General features: G+C 42.8%; 1 protein-coding gene across 1 annotated transcript; it reads left to right on the forward strand.

The window, feature by feature from the left end:
- Positions 1-5,167: 5,167 nt before the first annotated feature.
- LOC112461244 (pro-resilin-like) lies at positions 5,168-11,120 on the forward strand. The gene is made up of 5 exons (XM_025026410.1): positions 5,168-5,252; positions 8,599-8,664; positions 8,818-9,003; positions 9,217-9,838; positions 10,206-11,120. The coding sequence occupies exons 1-5, from the start codon at positions 5,168-5,170 to the stop codon at positions 10,372-10,374; spliced, it is 1,128 nt and encodes a 375-aa protein (XP_024882178.1). The 3' UTR covers positions 10,375-11,120.
- Positions 11,121-16,614: the final 5,494 nt, after the last annotated feature.

Raw genomic sequence — 16,614 nt, forward strand, 5'->3', positions numbered from 1 at the left:
ATAAATACATGTAGACTCTCTTCTTTTGTATCAAAACGTTGGTTTATTTAGGATAATAAGAAAAAGATTTAAAAAATTCTATAGTTTACCATAAGATCAGCGCGACTTTTACAAGATAGTTTTCCCGCGATATTAGTTTCTAATATTTATGCCTAGTTTTCACTTATCGCCGTGACAAACGAATTGTTATTTCGGTGACGCGAGGTATCTTATTCAATTACGTAACAAGAGATCCAAGTGTTTGTTGTGAGAAAGGAAAATGTCGAGAATTAACGGCGCGCGCGTGAAGGTAAATTAGTAAGTTTTTCCTGTCATAAATCAGACTAATAACGACTAAGCGAGACTTTCGCGAAAGGATCAGTCCGCGGTGTAAAATTAAATTCCGCGCGCGTGTGCGACGCGTCGTCGAGAATGTGAGATGTATCCAGTTTTAATCGAATTGGTATCGATAGTCCAAATGTCAGAGTGATCGTAAAGCGTCCGGAAGCTGAAAAAGAGCTAAAAAATGCACTTTTTCATTATTACATACTTTATTGTCATCGACGCAATATTCACTAAATTAATTAAATATAGCAAGAAAATTTTTTTCTTATAAGACTAATTGATTATTATGTTAAAATAATAATAAACAATTTTGTAACTTGCCAGTGATGATTAACGAATATATTTCAATTTTTCAACTTAACTGGCCACAATACAAAATCACGACGTTTCAGCCCTTGGTTTGGGCCCTTATCAAGTGTAAACTATTCTAGCTTTTATGATCTTTCAAGAATAAGTTCATACATTACGGATGTCTTGTGATTTCAACAACGAGTCTTACAGATGATATAGGTACCTACTATTAATATTTTATTTTTATTTTTGTTACTTCCATTCAATTATGTTAGATTGACTTTTTATATTTGGGTTATGTCATTTTATAGTTTACACTTGACAAGGGCCTAAACCAAGAGCTGAAACGTCGTGATTTTGTACGAAATTGTGGCCAGTTAAGTCGAAAAAAATGAAATTAAAATAATAAGATAAAAACAATTTTTGTTAATAAAAATGCTTAAATAGATCTTATAACTATATTTTATTATTAAACAGTAAAAAAAATTATCTAAAATATTCTGAATAAATATCTAAATAAAAAATATTTAAACATTCCTCTCTCTCATAAAAAAACCTCTTTTATTTTGGATCACTTTTATAAAAAGTCTAGGCATCCTGTCAATAAGTTTTTATATTGTTCCGCTATCTATAGCCTTCCATTACTCACAGAATCTCTCAAAGCGATTTTTACGGAAGTTAGACTGCATTTTTGGAAAATGAATTCCGTATAATGCTTTTCTAAAATAATAAATAATTTATGGATTACGCTATCAAAATTTAATAAGCAAAACCTTCGTTTTTTTAGTTAGGCAATATTAACCCATTTTGAAAATTATAGTAACACATAGATCCTTGGTCCTAAACTTTCTGACGGTAGTGTATATATAACTTTTCAATTAATATTTCCTGTCATATGATTACTGGGTTGCTTGAAATTTATAATATCGATTCGCTATTGCATAGATCAAGCTTGATAATATACATATACATGCAAATATTAATCCATCTATGATAATTATAAACATATTTCTTATATTCAGATCGGAATTTTACTGCATATCATCCCCAAAATAAAAACAAAAATCGACCATTGTCGATGAGCAAATTTATCCGTTACAAACTGTCTTTTGTAGTTCGACGATTGAAATGACAGAATGCTCGTAAAACTGTCAAGTACAAAGAGAAAGAGAAAGATGCATGCGAAAAGGGTGTTTCCATGCAGTTATCGACAATCGACGATCCATCGATCGATATCGATATAACACGGTGGATCGCGCGCTTTTTGCAGCGGCCGGCCGTGTCGCAACGATCAATCAATCCGGCAGAACGAGACACTCGAAACCGTGCCGGAGCAATCTGATCCCGTCCGATCCGATTCGTATTACCGCAATGTTGTCATAGTCGCATAGCTGCGCGCATCTCGAGCCGCCGCGCTCGCGTTATTGCTACACGGGGCGATAATAAATCGTCGATTTAGCAAGCGGCGTTCTCTTTCAGCAATCGGTGAGAGAGCGTTCGTTGTCGTAGGTGTCGGGAGTCGGGACCGTTTCGTGAAGTTCGCGCACGCACGAGAGAACGGTGAGATTCTCTTCTCCGCGCGATTTGTCGTTACGCGCGCGCTAATTGGACCGGCGACTACCACCGCGATGATCCACCGGTGAAACGCCAGTCATTGGTAGCGATTGCCTGTTTACAAGTAACAACTCTTACGAGAATCGATTGCCAGCCGGAATTATAAGCCGATATAAGTCCGATATGCCGATCCGCGAAAGAGCTATAGGCTATGGAAAATTTACGAAACTCTTGGGGCGAGAGACAGAGCCAATCTTTCAAGCCATCTAATTATTCTAATTGATGACTTTGTAAATAATGTAAATATAGGGTTATCAGAAGTGGATACATTAATATATATTAAATATATTTAGCTTTGAATAGCAAGTTTATAACGCGTTAACTAAAAATGATGTTTCAACGATTTATTAATCGCTGTCTTATCAATCATCAATCTTTCTCTTTCGACGGCGTTCGCGCGAATCTTTTTTTCGTCAACGAGGCGAGCGCTATACACGTTTCCAATAGGATTCTCTTTTCATCATCTTGTTCCGCGTGTGCTATTAAGTTATTATACTTCGGCCGCGTGTCGCAACATTACGCCTGCGGCTAGGAATGAGCAACGAAACGGAACTCAAATTACGAACTCTCGCTATTACAAATTATTGATTATACTATACGTTGCGTCATTCGCGTTTAGGGGCAACGAGCGGCGCGGCACCCGCTTACGCGAGCCGTAAAATCGTGCGCGCGTTTCGTCCGCGGGTGGGAAAACCGGAGGGGGGGAGGACTTGGACGTAAGATAATCGCGTGCGAACAAGTTGGGATAATGCGCCGCGCTCCGAGATACAGCCGGCTATGAAAAGCGCATCTTGTGCGTGTAACGGGCACAAGATAGCTTCAGACGTAAAAAAATAAACACCGGACTCCTTCACCTCCGCGGTTCCCTTTCATACTTTCTTCAGTGAACTTTCGTTTTTTTTTTTTTCACGTTCAATCGATCATTCCTTTACAGTTAATGGCCTTTCTCATGTGCTAAATACGTGCTACTTGAATAACGTTCCGCAAAAATTTTTCTTTCAGTGCTATAAATTGAGATAATATTTATAACATTTTTTAAGTTATAGATCGAAATGCATCGGAAAGCGTTGGCATACTAAGAGACGTGCTCACCAGATACCGATACCTTACACTTTTGAGGTTCACCTTCCTCATCTTTTTAGGATTGGTTGAAATCACACGTCGTCGCCGCGTCGCCGCGAAACGATCTTCACGTATATCTCTCATCGGCATATATCTTCACGTATATACCGTCATTTTCACGCCTTGTATATGGACAGATCATGTCCTCGGCCTAGAAATCATGGTCATTCCTAGTACATTTGCGGGTTACAGCGAAATGTATTCCGGACAAATCGTTGCTCGAATGTCGCCCGGATATCTTTTAGATCGATATTCATAGATGACGTCTCAGAATTTGCTTCGTGAAATTTTTCATGCTACTTCAAGTCCCTTTTTCTTCAATAAAAACTTTAAATTGTGCAATAAAATCTCTCTTAGTTAGATCTGATACAAGATGCCGTTATTTTTATTGCGATTATATTATTATTTGCCCTAAATTTTAAATTGAATTTATTAAATTTAATATTGAACTTTGGGATAAAATCGATCCGCTTGTGATGCCAATTTAGAATGATGGACGTATATTGACGACGGCACGAGCTGTTTGTATCCTCCGTCGATTTAGTTATCTAGTTCCTAGTCGACAAGTACGCTTCGCGGGTGAAGCTGAGCGTGTGACGAATAACAAGCGAGCAATTTTCGATCGCACGCTCCCTGCTTACTGATGGTCCTCATTGGAGGCTTACTTTTTCGGAGAAAGGACTTAGAAGAATGACGTGATGATTTTCGAAACTTCACTCGGCTCGCTTGCGAAACAAACAACTCATCCTGCATTCATTCTGCACTTGTTTTCATAAATACCAACGTGTAAACGTTTCATTAGCTTACCTAATATGTGATTTTTTTTTGTCACGTATGTGCGAAATACAATTTTGTGAAATAACTTCGAAAAAAACCATTTTATTTCTATCTTCCGGATATAATTTTAACCTGCGTGAAATTTTTCGACAAGTATCTACACGGTTATCGCGTTTTTCTACGTCTCGTTAAATTCGGAGATTATACGATTTTCTCAATTTTACGATATCCTCGTTTCAAACGAACCGACTGAGCGCGCAACGGAATATTTTATATCCTATCCATCCGAATCGCCGTCAGACCGCTTGCGGGAGAATTTACGTGCTCGAGAGCTCAGAGATCGGGCGCAATGCTACGTTACTCTCGCTGATCGCTCTCCTCGAACGGAGAGCCAGATGACACCAAGGCCAGGCGGCGCGAGATTTCTCGCAGCGAGAACGTTAAGTTCTTCGGTGCGAAGGAGAGAGAGTAAGAGAGCGAGAGAACGTCCGAGACGAAAAAAGGGTTCCTCTCGTTAACGGCCTGACCAGGGTCAATCGCGAAGGAGCAGGATCGTATCCCGTTGCCCGATCCTTCGGCTAGCCGACAACAGGTCCTTCGATCCCCACCCCACGAGCGATTCCTCGCGGGGGCCCCCCTCAAGATAGTCGTGTCTCCTTATGACTCCCCCCTCATCGACATCTGCCTCCCACGTTCCCCGGGAGTCTCACCTGGCCGGTAGCATCCTCCTGCACTCCCGACGAGGACTTTCTCCGAAAGACGGCCAACTATATAAGCGAGATGCACGCTGTTTGAAGCACGTTAGACGAAATCGCACGGGTGCGTCGAGCAGGCCACGTCGAGCCGCCGCGCCCCAATATTGCATCTGTTTTCCTTTCGTAAGTTCACCCCGCAAATATACGTGACGGTATAGCCTCGGAGAGAAAAAGGGAAGAGACAGGCACCTCGTACTTCGTACGGAACGCAAATTCGTGCATGTGACTCGGCGCCGAGGAACGCCGCAGAGAGACCTCCACGAGATCTTCAATCGTCGGGGACCATGAGGCCCGCGAGAAGCTGGGCCCCGTTGGCAGTGACCGCGCTGGTCGCGACGGCTCTGCTGTTGAGGCCCATCCACGCTGATGGTAAGATCTGAGAAGGATCCCGTCCATCGAATGTCCGACGTTCAATTAATCCTTTAAGTCTCCTCGAGATTGCTCTTCGCGTTTTTAAATTTCATTAAATTTGGAATTATGCGGATTATGGAATTTTTATCGGTGACTAGAAAAAATAGTATGCAATATCGTGATGTGCAGGGTAGAAGATTGCAACTGAACGTGGAATTAATCTTGCACGAAGAAGCTTTCGGAATCTGTTAATCTTTTACGTTAGTATAAAATGAAATAGCTTTGGGAGAATTATTTTTATATCGGGAGAAAAGAAAGAACTTGTTAATATCTAATTATTGTTTCAAGTTGTTCAATGGTCGAGAGAGATAGAGAAGAGAGAAAAGTATGAGATTCGAACACATGATGTTTTCGCAGGAGTAAAAGCGGTCTTAGGAAGATCGCGTGTCAGTATTCCATATCAGAAAGTAAGATAAATTAATGACTTTGAGGGAAAGAATGCTTTTGTAATATTAAAGTTGCTCGCGTCACGTTACTCTCGTTGCCCTTGTTTCTCACGTCTCATAATAGCATATTAAATTCATTATTGTAAAAAAAAACTTAAGTGAAGTCTCTTGTCACTGGCGCACACACTTTTCCAAGGAAGGTCTTCAGTGGAATATAATTTAGAAGGGGGATGCGTTATATAAGAAATGCACTATATGCTGACGGTAAATTCACGGTTAAAGTACGTATTACGCGAGCGCGCCACGTCACGCAATATTTTTGTGCGGCTTAATGAATGCCGCCACGACGGATCTCTAATTTGTCAGCTTGTCGGAAAACTTATTAGAAAGTCGACCATCGTTCCGCGATGCACTAGGTAAAAAATGTGGTTTATGCGTCGCTTTGATAAATGTTTTCACTCTCCAGCTTATTAATTAAGTTAAATTATATTTTCCATTAAGACTTTAAATAATTAACTAAACCTTAAATTTTTTTAATACGAGTAAAAAAATACTTTTAAGGTAAAAATAAAATACTTCTCGATATATTCCTGGCCTGTGTAATATAATAATTCCGTCTTATGTAAATCGAGATAATAGTGTTCAATCGAGGTTTAAAAAAACGTAGCTAATTGAGCGTTAAATCATGACGATTAGATTCTTCGTGTCGCTTTCAACACTTTTCAAGCACAAACATGTTAAATCTCTTATTACGTATCCGTTCTAGTTCCGATTATAACGTTTCGCGATGTATTTCTCGTCTCTCGAGTTTATATTAAGTCTCCGGTTCTTGAATTCTTGTTGGAGCGCTACTTTACGCAGTTTCATGCATCGTTTCAACATCGATCGGACTGGAGCAAAAACATCTAATAATTGGCGTTCTCGTTATCCAAATAATGAGATGTTTTACAATTTATTCCTCAAACATTTTTCCAGGTTTAGTCGATTGCTTAAGCGTTCAAGCGGTATGTTTTTTTTTTCTTTCCTTCAAGCCGCCTCGCAAATAATACTTACAGACAAATTTGTGAAATTGGGACGTTTAAAAAAGTAGAAACTGTGTGCACCGGGCCTGAAATAGTCGAGCATTAGGGCGACTGGAGTTATCGGACAGCATCTTTAAGTAAATTGCGCATGGCGTGTTGAGATCGTTGTATAAATCAGGACATTATCAGGCGCGATCTAGCGTAATCTAACTCGAAAGCGCGCGAGCGTGCAGGCCGAAACTTCATCGGTGCACTCGGCTCGCCGCGATTGTTCCGATTTCGATTTTAACACGTGTAAACGTCACGCGCACACAACGCAAGTTATTGTTTAAACGCCGCGCGTGTGTTGCAGATTATTGCGGGATTGTGCCAACGGTTGTCTAATGGGAAAATGTTAAAATGTTAACAAATTAGTTTTTAAAAAAAAACTGAAATAAAATAAAATGTTGAAAGAGGCTTTTAGTATTTATTTTGGTCTATATTATTTTGTCGCGCCTTTTATATTTCACTCTTTGTTCTTTTAAAGATTTATTTTATTTTATCGCCTCCCGTTTGCATTCGCTTTATTTTACTCCATTCAATTTTTAAATATTTTAAATCGAGTTTAACTCTGTTATTTCATCTGCAGTGTAGCGCTGTTGGACTTCAATTGTATGAATTATTCAACTGAAAATTAGGAAGCGGAATCCTCAATAAATTTCATCGCGAATGTCGAACGTTGAGAGATTAAATTGGAGGAATTAAATGTCTATACTTGTTTAATAAGTAGGACAAGAGAGAATAGCGAATTGCTGAATCCGGCGATTAATTGACGTACTCGCGGTCTCACAACAGTCGATGACCGTCGACTCGGCGATCCGGTCGTAAATGATACCAGCGATGAATCGCATCTTCAACTGTCGCGGCAAAGCATCACGCTCGCGCGATAAATCAATCGGACTCGCCGTTCCGACGCATCAACCGCGATGAAAAGCGAGCGTGACTCAATCGGCGCGGCGCGTTAACGCGCGTTTAACATAAAAAAAGATGCCACGCACGCTATTAACGTGAAAATTGCGTTGGCGTGTTTCGACCGTGCGACACAAAGCGTCCTGTCTTACAACGCTGATGATGATAGCGCGCGTAGGAGATGAAATCTCGCGATAAGAAATTGTTACGGTCTGATTGCGCGCTTCCGTGGCCGCCGCGTACTATTGTAAGTTGATTTAGAATACTATTTAACGCGAACATAATTTTCTAACTTGGTCGTGAGTTTTTCTCTTTCACGAATTGTAAACAGCATGTGCGTCCTTAAATTAATGCGTGATTTCGGGAATTTCAACCTTCTTGATTTCTCGTAAATTGTCTTGATTTTTGTGCGCAGTTCAATTTTGGACAATTTTGATCGTTTAGGCGTTGTTAAAACGTTGTTAAAATGTTGATAAAACGGTGAAATTGAACTTCTGTCGATAATGTGAAATGAACACTTGGATGTCTCTATAAATTCCTATGGGAAGAGAAAATAAAGTTTTAGAATTTCTACTTTGTATTACGCCAACTTCCAATCTTGATTGCTAGGAAATCGCGCAAAAGCTATTGCCGACTTTATTACTTATCATCTTGTCGCTAATAACGTTACCGCAAACAATAAACGTTCTTCATTAGCGGTAATTTCGTCAGAGACTATTGCGATGTAATAAAAAGTCATCAGCAATGTAAGGAAGCATAAGTTATCGTGAGAGCAACCAAGTAAATCATAGTAATTTGTAAGATAGATTAAATACTATGTTTTCTCGAATTAATCAAAACGTAATGGAATTTTTTGGGACAACCAAAGCTATAATTTATATCTAAATAACTTTTGTATCTAGAATATTTTTCAAAGATTGGAATTTTAGATTTAGAAATTATTTTCAGCACCTATCTCGGGCAGCTATCTACCACCGTCAACCAGTTACGGCACGCCTAATCTAGGAGGTGGCGGCGGCGGCGGCGGCGGCGGTTATCCTGGCGGTGGCGGTGGAGGAATATCGTCGAGCTACGGTGCGCCTTCAGGCGGTGGCGGTGGATTCAGCGGCGGCGGCGGCGGCGGATTCGGCGGTGGTGGCGGCGGATTCGGTGGCGGCGGCGGTGGTCGACCTTCCTCGACCTACGGAGCGCCCGGTGGAGGTGGCGGTGGCGGTGGGCCACCGTCCTCCAGCTACGGAGCACCTCCATCTTCGAGCTACGGAGCACCCCCGTCTTCAAGCTATGGGGCACCCCCGTCTTCGAGCTACGGGGCACCTCCGTCTTCAAGCTACGGAGCACCGTCCAGCGGCGGCGGTGGTGGTTTCGGAGGCGGCGGAAGTGGCGGTTTCGGCGGCGGAGGTGGCGGCTTCGGTGGTGGAGCGCCTTCCAGCAGCTATGGAGCACCTAGTTCTGGCGGAGGTTTCGGCGGCGGGGCACCGTCCTCCAGTTACGGAGCCCCATCTCGTCCCTCCGGCAGCTACGGGGCACCATCTCGCCCCTCCGGCAGCTACGGGGCACCATCCGTAGGACGCCCATCTTCCTCGTATGGCGCTCCTTCTAGCGGAGGCGGCGGATTCGGCGGCGGTGGTTTTGGCGGTGGCGGCGGCGGCGGCGGCGGCGGCGGCGGCTTCGGCGGCGGTAGACCATCCTCGACTTATGGAGCGCCGTCGAGTGGAGGCGGCAGACCATCGTCCACATACGGAGCGCCTTCCGGCGGTGGCGGAGGTTTCGGCGGTGGCGGCGGCGGTTTCGGTGGCGGTGGCGGTTTTGGAGGTGGGGCACCCTCCTCGAGCTATGGAGCGCCTTCCTCGACCTACAGCGCACCTTCCTCGAGCTATGGGGCACCGCGTGGCGGCGGAGGCGGAGGCGGAGGCGGTGGCAGACCCTCGTCCAGCTATGGAGCGCCCAGTTCCGGCGGCGGCGGCGGCGGCTTTGGAGGTGGCGGTGGTTTCGGAGGAGGTGGATACTCCGGTGGTGGTGGTGGAGTGTCTTCAACTTACGGTGCACCCTCGGCAGGCGGTGGTAGCGGTGGATATTCCGGCGGTGGCGGCGGATACTCTGGCGGTGCACCGTCCTCAACTTACGGTGCTCCTTCAGGAGGCGGTGGTAGTGGTGGATATTCCGGCGGTGGTGGCAGTTTCGGAGGCGGGTAAGATGTGATAATGCGAAATAAATGCGTGAAACTATTCAGCAAAATAAAGCAAAGATCATTTTGTCATTTTTTTACAAAACATTAGTTGGATTATTTTGCCTCTTTCCCTTTAATTGATTGGATTATTTTGTTTAATATCACAAAATAGTAGTCTTAATTCAGTAAATATCCATGATAATTAATTAAAGTACTGCTGAATCATAACATTCACTTATTTAAATCGATTTACTCATTTTTCATTATATTCGTTCAATTACAAAATTTTACATATAATTTCTTATTTGCTCTCCAACACTCTTTTATTAGTTTCTTATCGACTTTTTTCGAATTTACTAATCAAATGTTTTTCTCATGATTTTTTCAGCTCCGGTGGCTACTCCGGAGGCGGCGGTGGCGGTTATTCCGGAGGTGGCGGCGGCGGTTATTCCGGCGGTGGCGGTGGCGGTGGCAGACCGTCGTCGTCTTACGGTGCTCCAAGCAGCGGCGGTGGCGGCGGACAAAGCTACGCCAGCAATGGAGGCTACCAATACTAATCCAGACATGTGTTCACCCGGCGAGACGATCTCCGTGCTCAATCACGTCGGCTTCCATCAGTATTTCCCGGATTGGACGATGCAAACTCGATCTATCACGATGTCAAGACTCGTCAATTCGATTGATCGCGGCTCGATCGATTACGTTCTATCAGGAAACGGATGTCGATCCGAGAGGCTGGCTTTAATCGAAAGATGATAGCCTTGGTGCCTACAATTACGAACAAATGTCCTGGACATGATCGCTGATAACATTGTGAATAACCGGAGAAAATCAATGCTGAAGACATCCCGTTGTTGTCGTCGAGCGTGTCCTTATAACAATCGCGCGGAGATATTTGAGGTCTTCCACGGGACCATATATCTCTATCCGGTAACCGACGGGAGAAGCGTGCGAGGACCGTTCGCCGCGCCGTGAAAGTTCGCGAAATTCGCGCTAAAGATTTAACAACGATGGGTTCTCGGTCGGAAAAATTGTGAGCGAAGGAATATTCGTCCTGACGGCAGGCGCGTTCCCGCGAACGGCCGATAGAGAACAAGATGTTTCTTTTCTTTTTTTTTCTTTCTTTAATATTATTATTACTTTTATGTACCGGCTTCCAGGAAAGCGTCTGCTCATGGAACGTTACTTCCGTCGATGTCGAAGAAAAGTGAGGAAGAAAAAAAAGAAGAAGAAAAAAGAAGAAAAAAAAGAACGGAAAAACGAACGAGAAAACTCGATTTTCCACACATTCGGAGCCTGTAACTTATTTATTTTGTAAAGACGCTTTTTTTGTACTAATAATAAAGCCGCTATATGCTGATAAGGAATCTCGTCGATTTGTCGACTTTTTGTTAATCCCATTTCGTCGCACTAAAAAAAAAGAAGAAATTAAATCTTTCACGGATCTCCTTATTTCAAGCAATCTTTTCATTATAGAATTATTTTCATGTTGTATAAGCTAAAGACCCGAATTTTGAATTTGTTCTTCTTCTTATATCTTTCTAGTCGCGCAATTATTTTTCTTTTTTTGCAAATACAATAAAATCTTTTTACGGTTGATTTCGCCGGATATCGCAGTTTTCAACGGAACAGTGTCCGCCCTAGGGACAGGCCAGTCCTTTTTACAACCGAAGGAAGATCGGCGAGGTGAGGAAGAGCTCGGCATAAGGTTAGTCGGCCGACACGGTCGGACGGTCGATTTATCGATTCTCAGGGCTCGGGTACCGGGAGGGCATGAATAACTAAGAGCTCTCTTTCTATTCCTGCCGTCGAGTATCTAAAAGCGCATATCGATATCGGGGGGGTTCCGTGGCCGCCTCGCCCGTGAGAGCGAGCCGTGCCCCCTTCATTGCGGACGTGCCGGTCCGCAAAACTGAACCGCGCGACGTGCATGGTCACCGCGAAACTTCCACACATGTTGAAAAATGAACACGGAGATCTCGAGAGGTTTACTGCGTATGATCTATAAATATTAAAGTTCGCCGGCTCTGCTCGTTCCATTCGCATCGCGTTACGTGTATTACCAATATTACGTCGCATCTCCATCAGGGAAACGTAAGTAGAGTGATAAGAGCATAAATGTCTGACACGCACGCGTGTAGTAAAAGTAAGTTAACATAATAATTTCATTAAAAGTACTTTCTAACCAGCTCTGTAACAGCCGCTTGCGAACACATATGTATATTATAGTTACGCGCGTACTTACGCCGCGATCGGCAGATTGACACACGTACGACTCGTTGATTCCTCCAAATTTTCTCTTTGCCATTTCTTTGAAAAATTTAACTCTTCGCAAAGAGCTTAGCTATGTAATTTTCAACTCTTCAAATATCAGGGTTCACGCTCTTTTAAAGGATGCAAAGGTTAACGCCGGAGTGGTGTTCATAGGCAAGAAGGGATTTAACAACACGTATTTCTTTGAAGTTATTATTCATACAACGATCTTACTACTATATTTAAGTTGCTAATCCTTCTCGTCTGCAAATTTATAATTCCGAACAAGTTCTTGTTTTCTCAAGCATTCGATAGAGCTTATCTTACCTGCTGCTATATGTTATCCCCTTAAGGCGTGCCTTCGCGAAGCGTTGCTTTCCAGACTTCAAGGTAAATAAATCAGCTTTTCCTTGGGTTGTGCTTGGGGGAAGGAGGAGAGAAGTTCTTAAGTTGTCAAACCACACGAACTCGTCTCGAGACTGTGGAACCGCGTGCGTCTTAATGTATAAATATATGAACTCGACATTTTTGTACACCGTTTATTTTTAACATTTACAATCAACATCTCTTTCGTTTGTCAATTATACACGTATAATGTCATATAATACAGTAACGCTTCTGTAATACATATACATATGGATATACTCCTTCGAGCAGGATGGGGAGGAAGGGGAAAGGGTGAGTCAGGGAACGCTTTTGCTTTTTACATGGTTAATAAATTATTCTACGTAATTAGGTAAGTCACCCCGTGCATTTGGGACGCGCAACATTAAGTACGCTATTTTGGTCTCCAAGCGGGAAAGTGATCGACGATATCTCGGTTTAGTTTGGAGGATCGCCCGCGCTAATTCTTATTTCGAGCTATCTCGAGTTTTTTGCGTTTTCGTTATTCCTCCTCGTTTTTACGCACGACACAGATTGGCTGTCGACTCGCGATTTTACTCCGCAACGAAATGACGTCGTTCTGCGGAAAGAAATAGATCTTTGGATGCGCAAGCTTCTTGAGACGAAATTGATTCTCTTTAAATTAAAAGGTACAAAGGCAAGAAGGAAATAATTTTGCATCGTAGATAGCTGGAACGTATAAAGTATAGGTCCGATGAAATTATAATTTGTATTCTTAGTTATGACGACTCTTTATGTCGAGAAGAAGATACATGAAATAATAAAAAAAAAACTTTGCTTTACTTCAGCCATTTATATCGCGATTCGAAAAGTGTTAAATTTAAATAATCCTGAAAAATATTAAATTTAAATAATCTACAATTAGATCGATGCGTGTTAACGAGTCGATTTCCAAAATTCGAGTCTCTCGAATAAATGGCGCGAAGCTGCGCGCACAAAGATCAAAAGACACTCGCGGCTGGAAAAGGAGCACGAGTGTCCCTTTTCGCTCCAAGAGCGACGAGCGTATTATTCGTCTCAAAGGATACATATGCTGTATATACATATCTCCTATAGTCTTATCTTATTACGCACTTCCTCCTCTCCGCGACTAATTATCTAATATACAATAGAGCACACTTTATGATATGTATAGGTTTTCTCGTTGCGTCGTCGATTACAACGTACGTTGATATGTAGATGATAAGTGGCCGTCTTATGAGAGCGTTCTCATAAGCTTATAATGTACTACTAGTTTCTCCCGCGCGTCCTCGACACACGGCTCCTCCACTTTCCTTAAATTCGTACAAAAGAAACGATGAGATCAACCTCGAAGCACAAATATTCTATCGAGACAAGCGAATTCATTACGACGCTTGATCGAAACGAAATGTAGAATGTAAATGACTAACAATATACTGAAAAATCCACGATTTCTTCCCATTTTACGAGTTTCCTGAGTGTAAATATTGAAGAACGCGCAAATACGCAAGAACTCAGAAAAGCGAGGAATCAAGAGGACTTTCCAGATTTATAATGCAATTAAATTACTTAATTCCCATCCAAGAGCGGCAGAACGATTTAAATCTACGATCGAGACAAATTAAAACTTCAAGGGCCTATTAAAATTCTTATGATCGTTCATTTAAATCGAGAAATATAAACACGCGAATTTTCATATTCCAAAATGTCGGATTTTGAAACGTCCGCGGTTAGTTTCAACGGGTCAAAGACGACTGTTTCTTCGAACTCCGTACTCCGAACTCGCCGGAAAATCCACGAGTGGTCGAAAGGGGGAACGCGCTGCGTAGAAAAATAATTCGCGGTATACTTTCGTTTGTGATACTTTCGTACATTCCTGGCGCGAGAAGAGACGACGGTCTTCGCACGCGGTTCATTGTAGCACGATACTTTCGTGCTTCGGCAGGAATATAATAAGGATAATAATCCCATCGCGCGCGCATCTTCTCTCGGAGCTCGTGGTCCACGAGCGTCACGGATTAGCCAGCCGGCGCGCTCGTCATCGTCTCTAATATCTGTGAGTGAAAGTCCGCGGAGCTTAATGACGGATGGACGAACGGAAATGCACGGGAGATGCACGCCACACGGCGAGATCCACGGCTCGCTCGTGTGTCCCTCCTCCGCGGTACGGTTCCGTATCGCGTAGCGAGCCACGTATTGCTCCGCGCGACGACTCACGTTTCGAATCGCGCCGTGCCATGCCGTCGCGCTCGTAATTTCACCTCCGAACGGCATCCTCCGACTTAACGAGCGGGATAATACGACGGCGCGCAGCGGAAAACGGCTAGGCCACTTCCGGCAAATCGCCAGGGATCCGTAAAGCCCCTCTCCCCTCCCCCCTCTCCACGCCCTCGCACGGTCGAGGGTATTTTCGATTCCGCTGGAGAACACCGCGGAAACGAGACGCGCTCGTGAACGAAGAGACGCGCGTGATCTCGAACGCAGAACGAAGTGCCGAGACGATTCACACGCGAGTTGTCTCTGGGAAAAAAAAACATCCGATCGTAAACCGTTTCCGGAAAGTGAGACAAAAATGTGAACACGTTTTATTCTTCAATTCTTTCACATGCTTCGAAATGAAATAAACACTTCCACGAAAGTGACACACGCGCGCGCACATACACACACTCACACATATACGAAGAGATAATATTTTCAATGACTTAATGCTTTAGAATATTACATCAAGGACTTCTATTGCGTGCAGATTTTGCCGCGTCGTTGAAGTATAAGAAGCCCTTAGAAAATTCCCGACATTTGGACTGCGAATACGTCACTTTTTTTTTCTTCGTTTCTTCGACACGATGGTAAATTACTTAAAAGCACTTTTGTCCAACGTTATTTGATGTTTGATGTCGATATTAAAATTTATGATGTCTCAAACATATGAATTCCATATCCACTATCTGTCTACGAGTAAACGAATTAACAATCTTGCACATTGAAAAATTTAACACGGAGGCAGGTCTTAAACGTGAGTCCATCAGCGAGCGGAAAAATCCTGATCTAAACGGGAATAAAAACGCGGTCTTTGTAAACTAGAAAAATATACTCAGCACACTCTACTCTAGGGATAACCGATACGTATTTCTGTCTGGAGAAAAATGATATGGGTATAATATAGCTTCTGCAAGCGCGACAAACGGAATCGATTGATTATTCGCGCAACGATGAAAAAACGGAAAATGATGATGTGCGAGCGATGAGAGGCTCGAAAAACTTAATCGCGTTTGAATTTGCGGGGTCGCCAAGTCAGAAGCTTTATCACAATTCGTCGGGTGAGTAGGAACTAAGTACAAAAACGCTGTACTATCTACGAAATTATCTAAAGTATCTCATCCCGTCGTTTACGTACGCAACGTCGCGTTCCGAGATCCGAAAGGCCGGGTCCTCGTGTGATTGCGCGCGATAAAATCTCGCGAGATCCAGGAAAACGTTCGGGATGTCAATCGGAGACGAATCTGCGCGAAAAGCAAACTTTGGAACTTGAGATCCAGAGCGGGCCTATTCTGTAATTTTTAACGGCAGCTTCGTTATAGTGTATATTGTCGTTGTGCAACTTTTTTACCATATATATATCTGCGCAACAAAAATATAACGAAACTGTCGTTAAGAGTTACAGAATCAGCTGCCAGATTCAACACGAGAGATACCAATTGTCAAAAATATTTGTTATTTTGTTTTAATTACGTGTGTTACATCTCCCTCTTAATACACTTTAATTTCTTTTCCAATGGGGTTTGCTCGAAAATTATCAGCTTTAGATCTCACCATTTGACGTCAGTCTTGAAACGCGACGTTCCTCATCCTTTGGCGGCAAATAATGATATAATATATGAGCAATCAGGTATAACGAGCGTAAATACATTACATATTCTCCTAGGCGTTTTATGCGTATTGCGTATAGCAACCTCGATATCGGTGCTATAATAATATACATATATATATGTGTGTGAACCACGTAACAAACGGATCTTCAAAATTAACAATGATGGCGATAACTCGTACCTGCGATATTAACACCTATGGATTTAGTCTTCTCGTGTATGTATAACGTGTATGTATAATGTATATATAGAGAGAGACAGAGCGGTCTATATTTTCTTTCCTCGTACTAATTGCAAGTCACCCATCTCTCT

This window comes from Temnothorax curvispinosus, unplaced genomic scaffold, assembly GCF_003070985.1.
Source record: "Temnothorax curvispinosus isolate PA1 unplaced genomic scaffold, ASM307098v1 QBEX01011198.1, whole genome shotgun sequence".
NCBI classification, from domain to species: Eukaryota; Metazoa; Arthropoda; class Insecta; order Hymenoptera; family Formicidae; genus Temnothorax; species Temnothorax curvispinosus.

What these genes read in the sequence shown, in the direction of transcription:
- LOC112461244 (XM_025026410.1), top strand. Translation starts at nt 5,168, where the DNA reads ATGAGGCCCGCGAGAAGCTGGGCCCCGTTGGCAGTGACCGCGCTGGTC. An exon ending in GAGGCCCATCCACGCTGATG is followed by an intron (nt 5,253 to 8,598) that starts GTAAGATCTGAG and finishes AATTATTTTCAG; the next exon opens with CACCTATCTCGGGCAGCTAT. An exon ending in GCCTAATCTAGGAGGTGGCG is followed by an intron (nt 8,665 to 8,817) that starts GCGGCGGCGGCG and finishes GCGGCGGTGGTC; the next exon opens with GACCTTCCTCGACCTACGGA.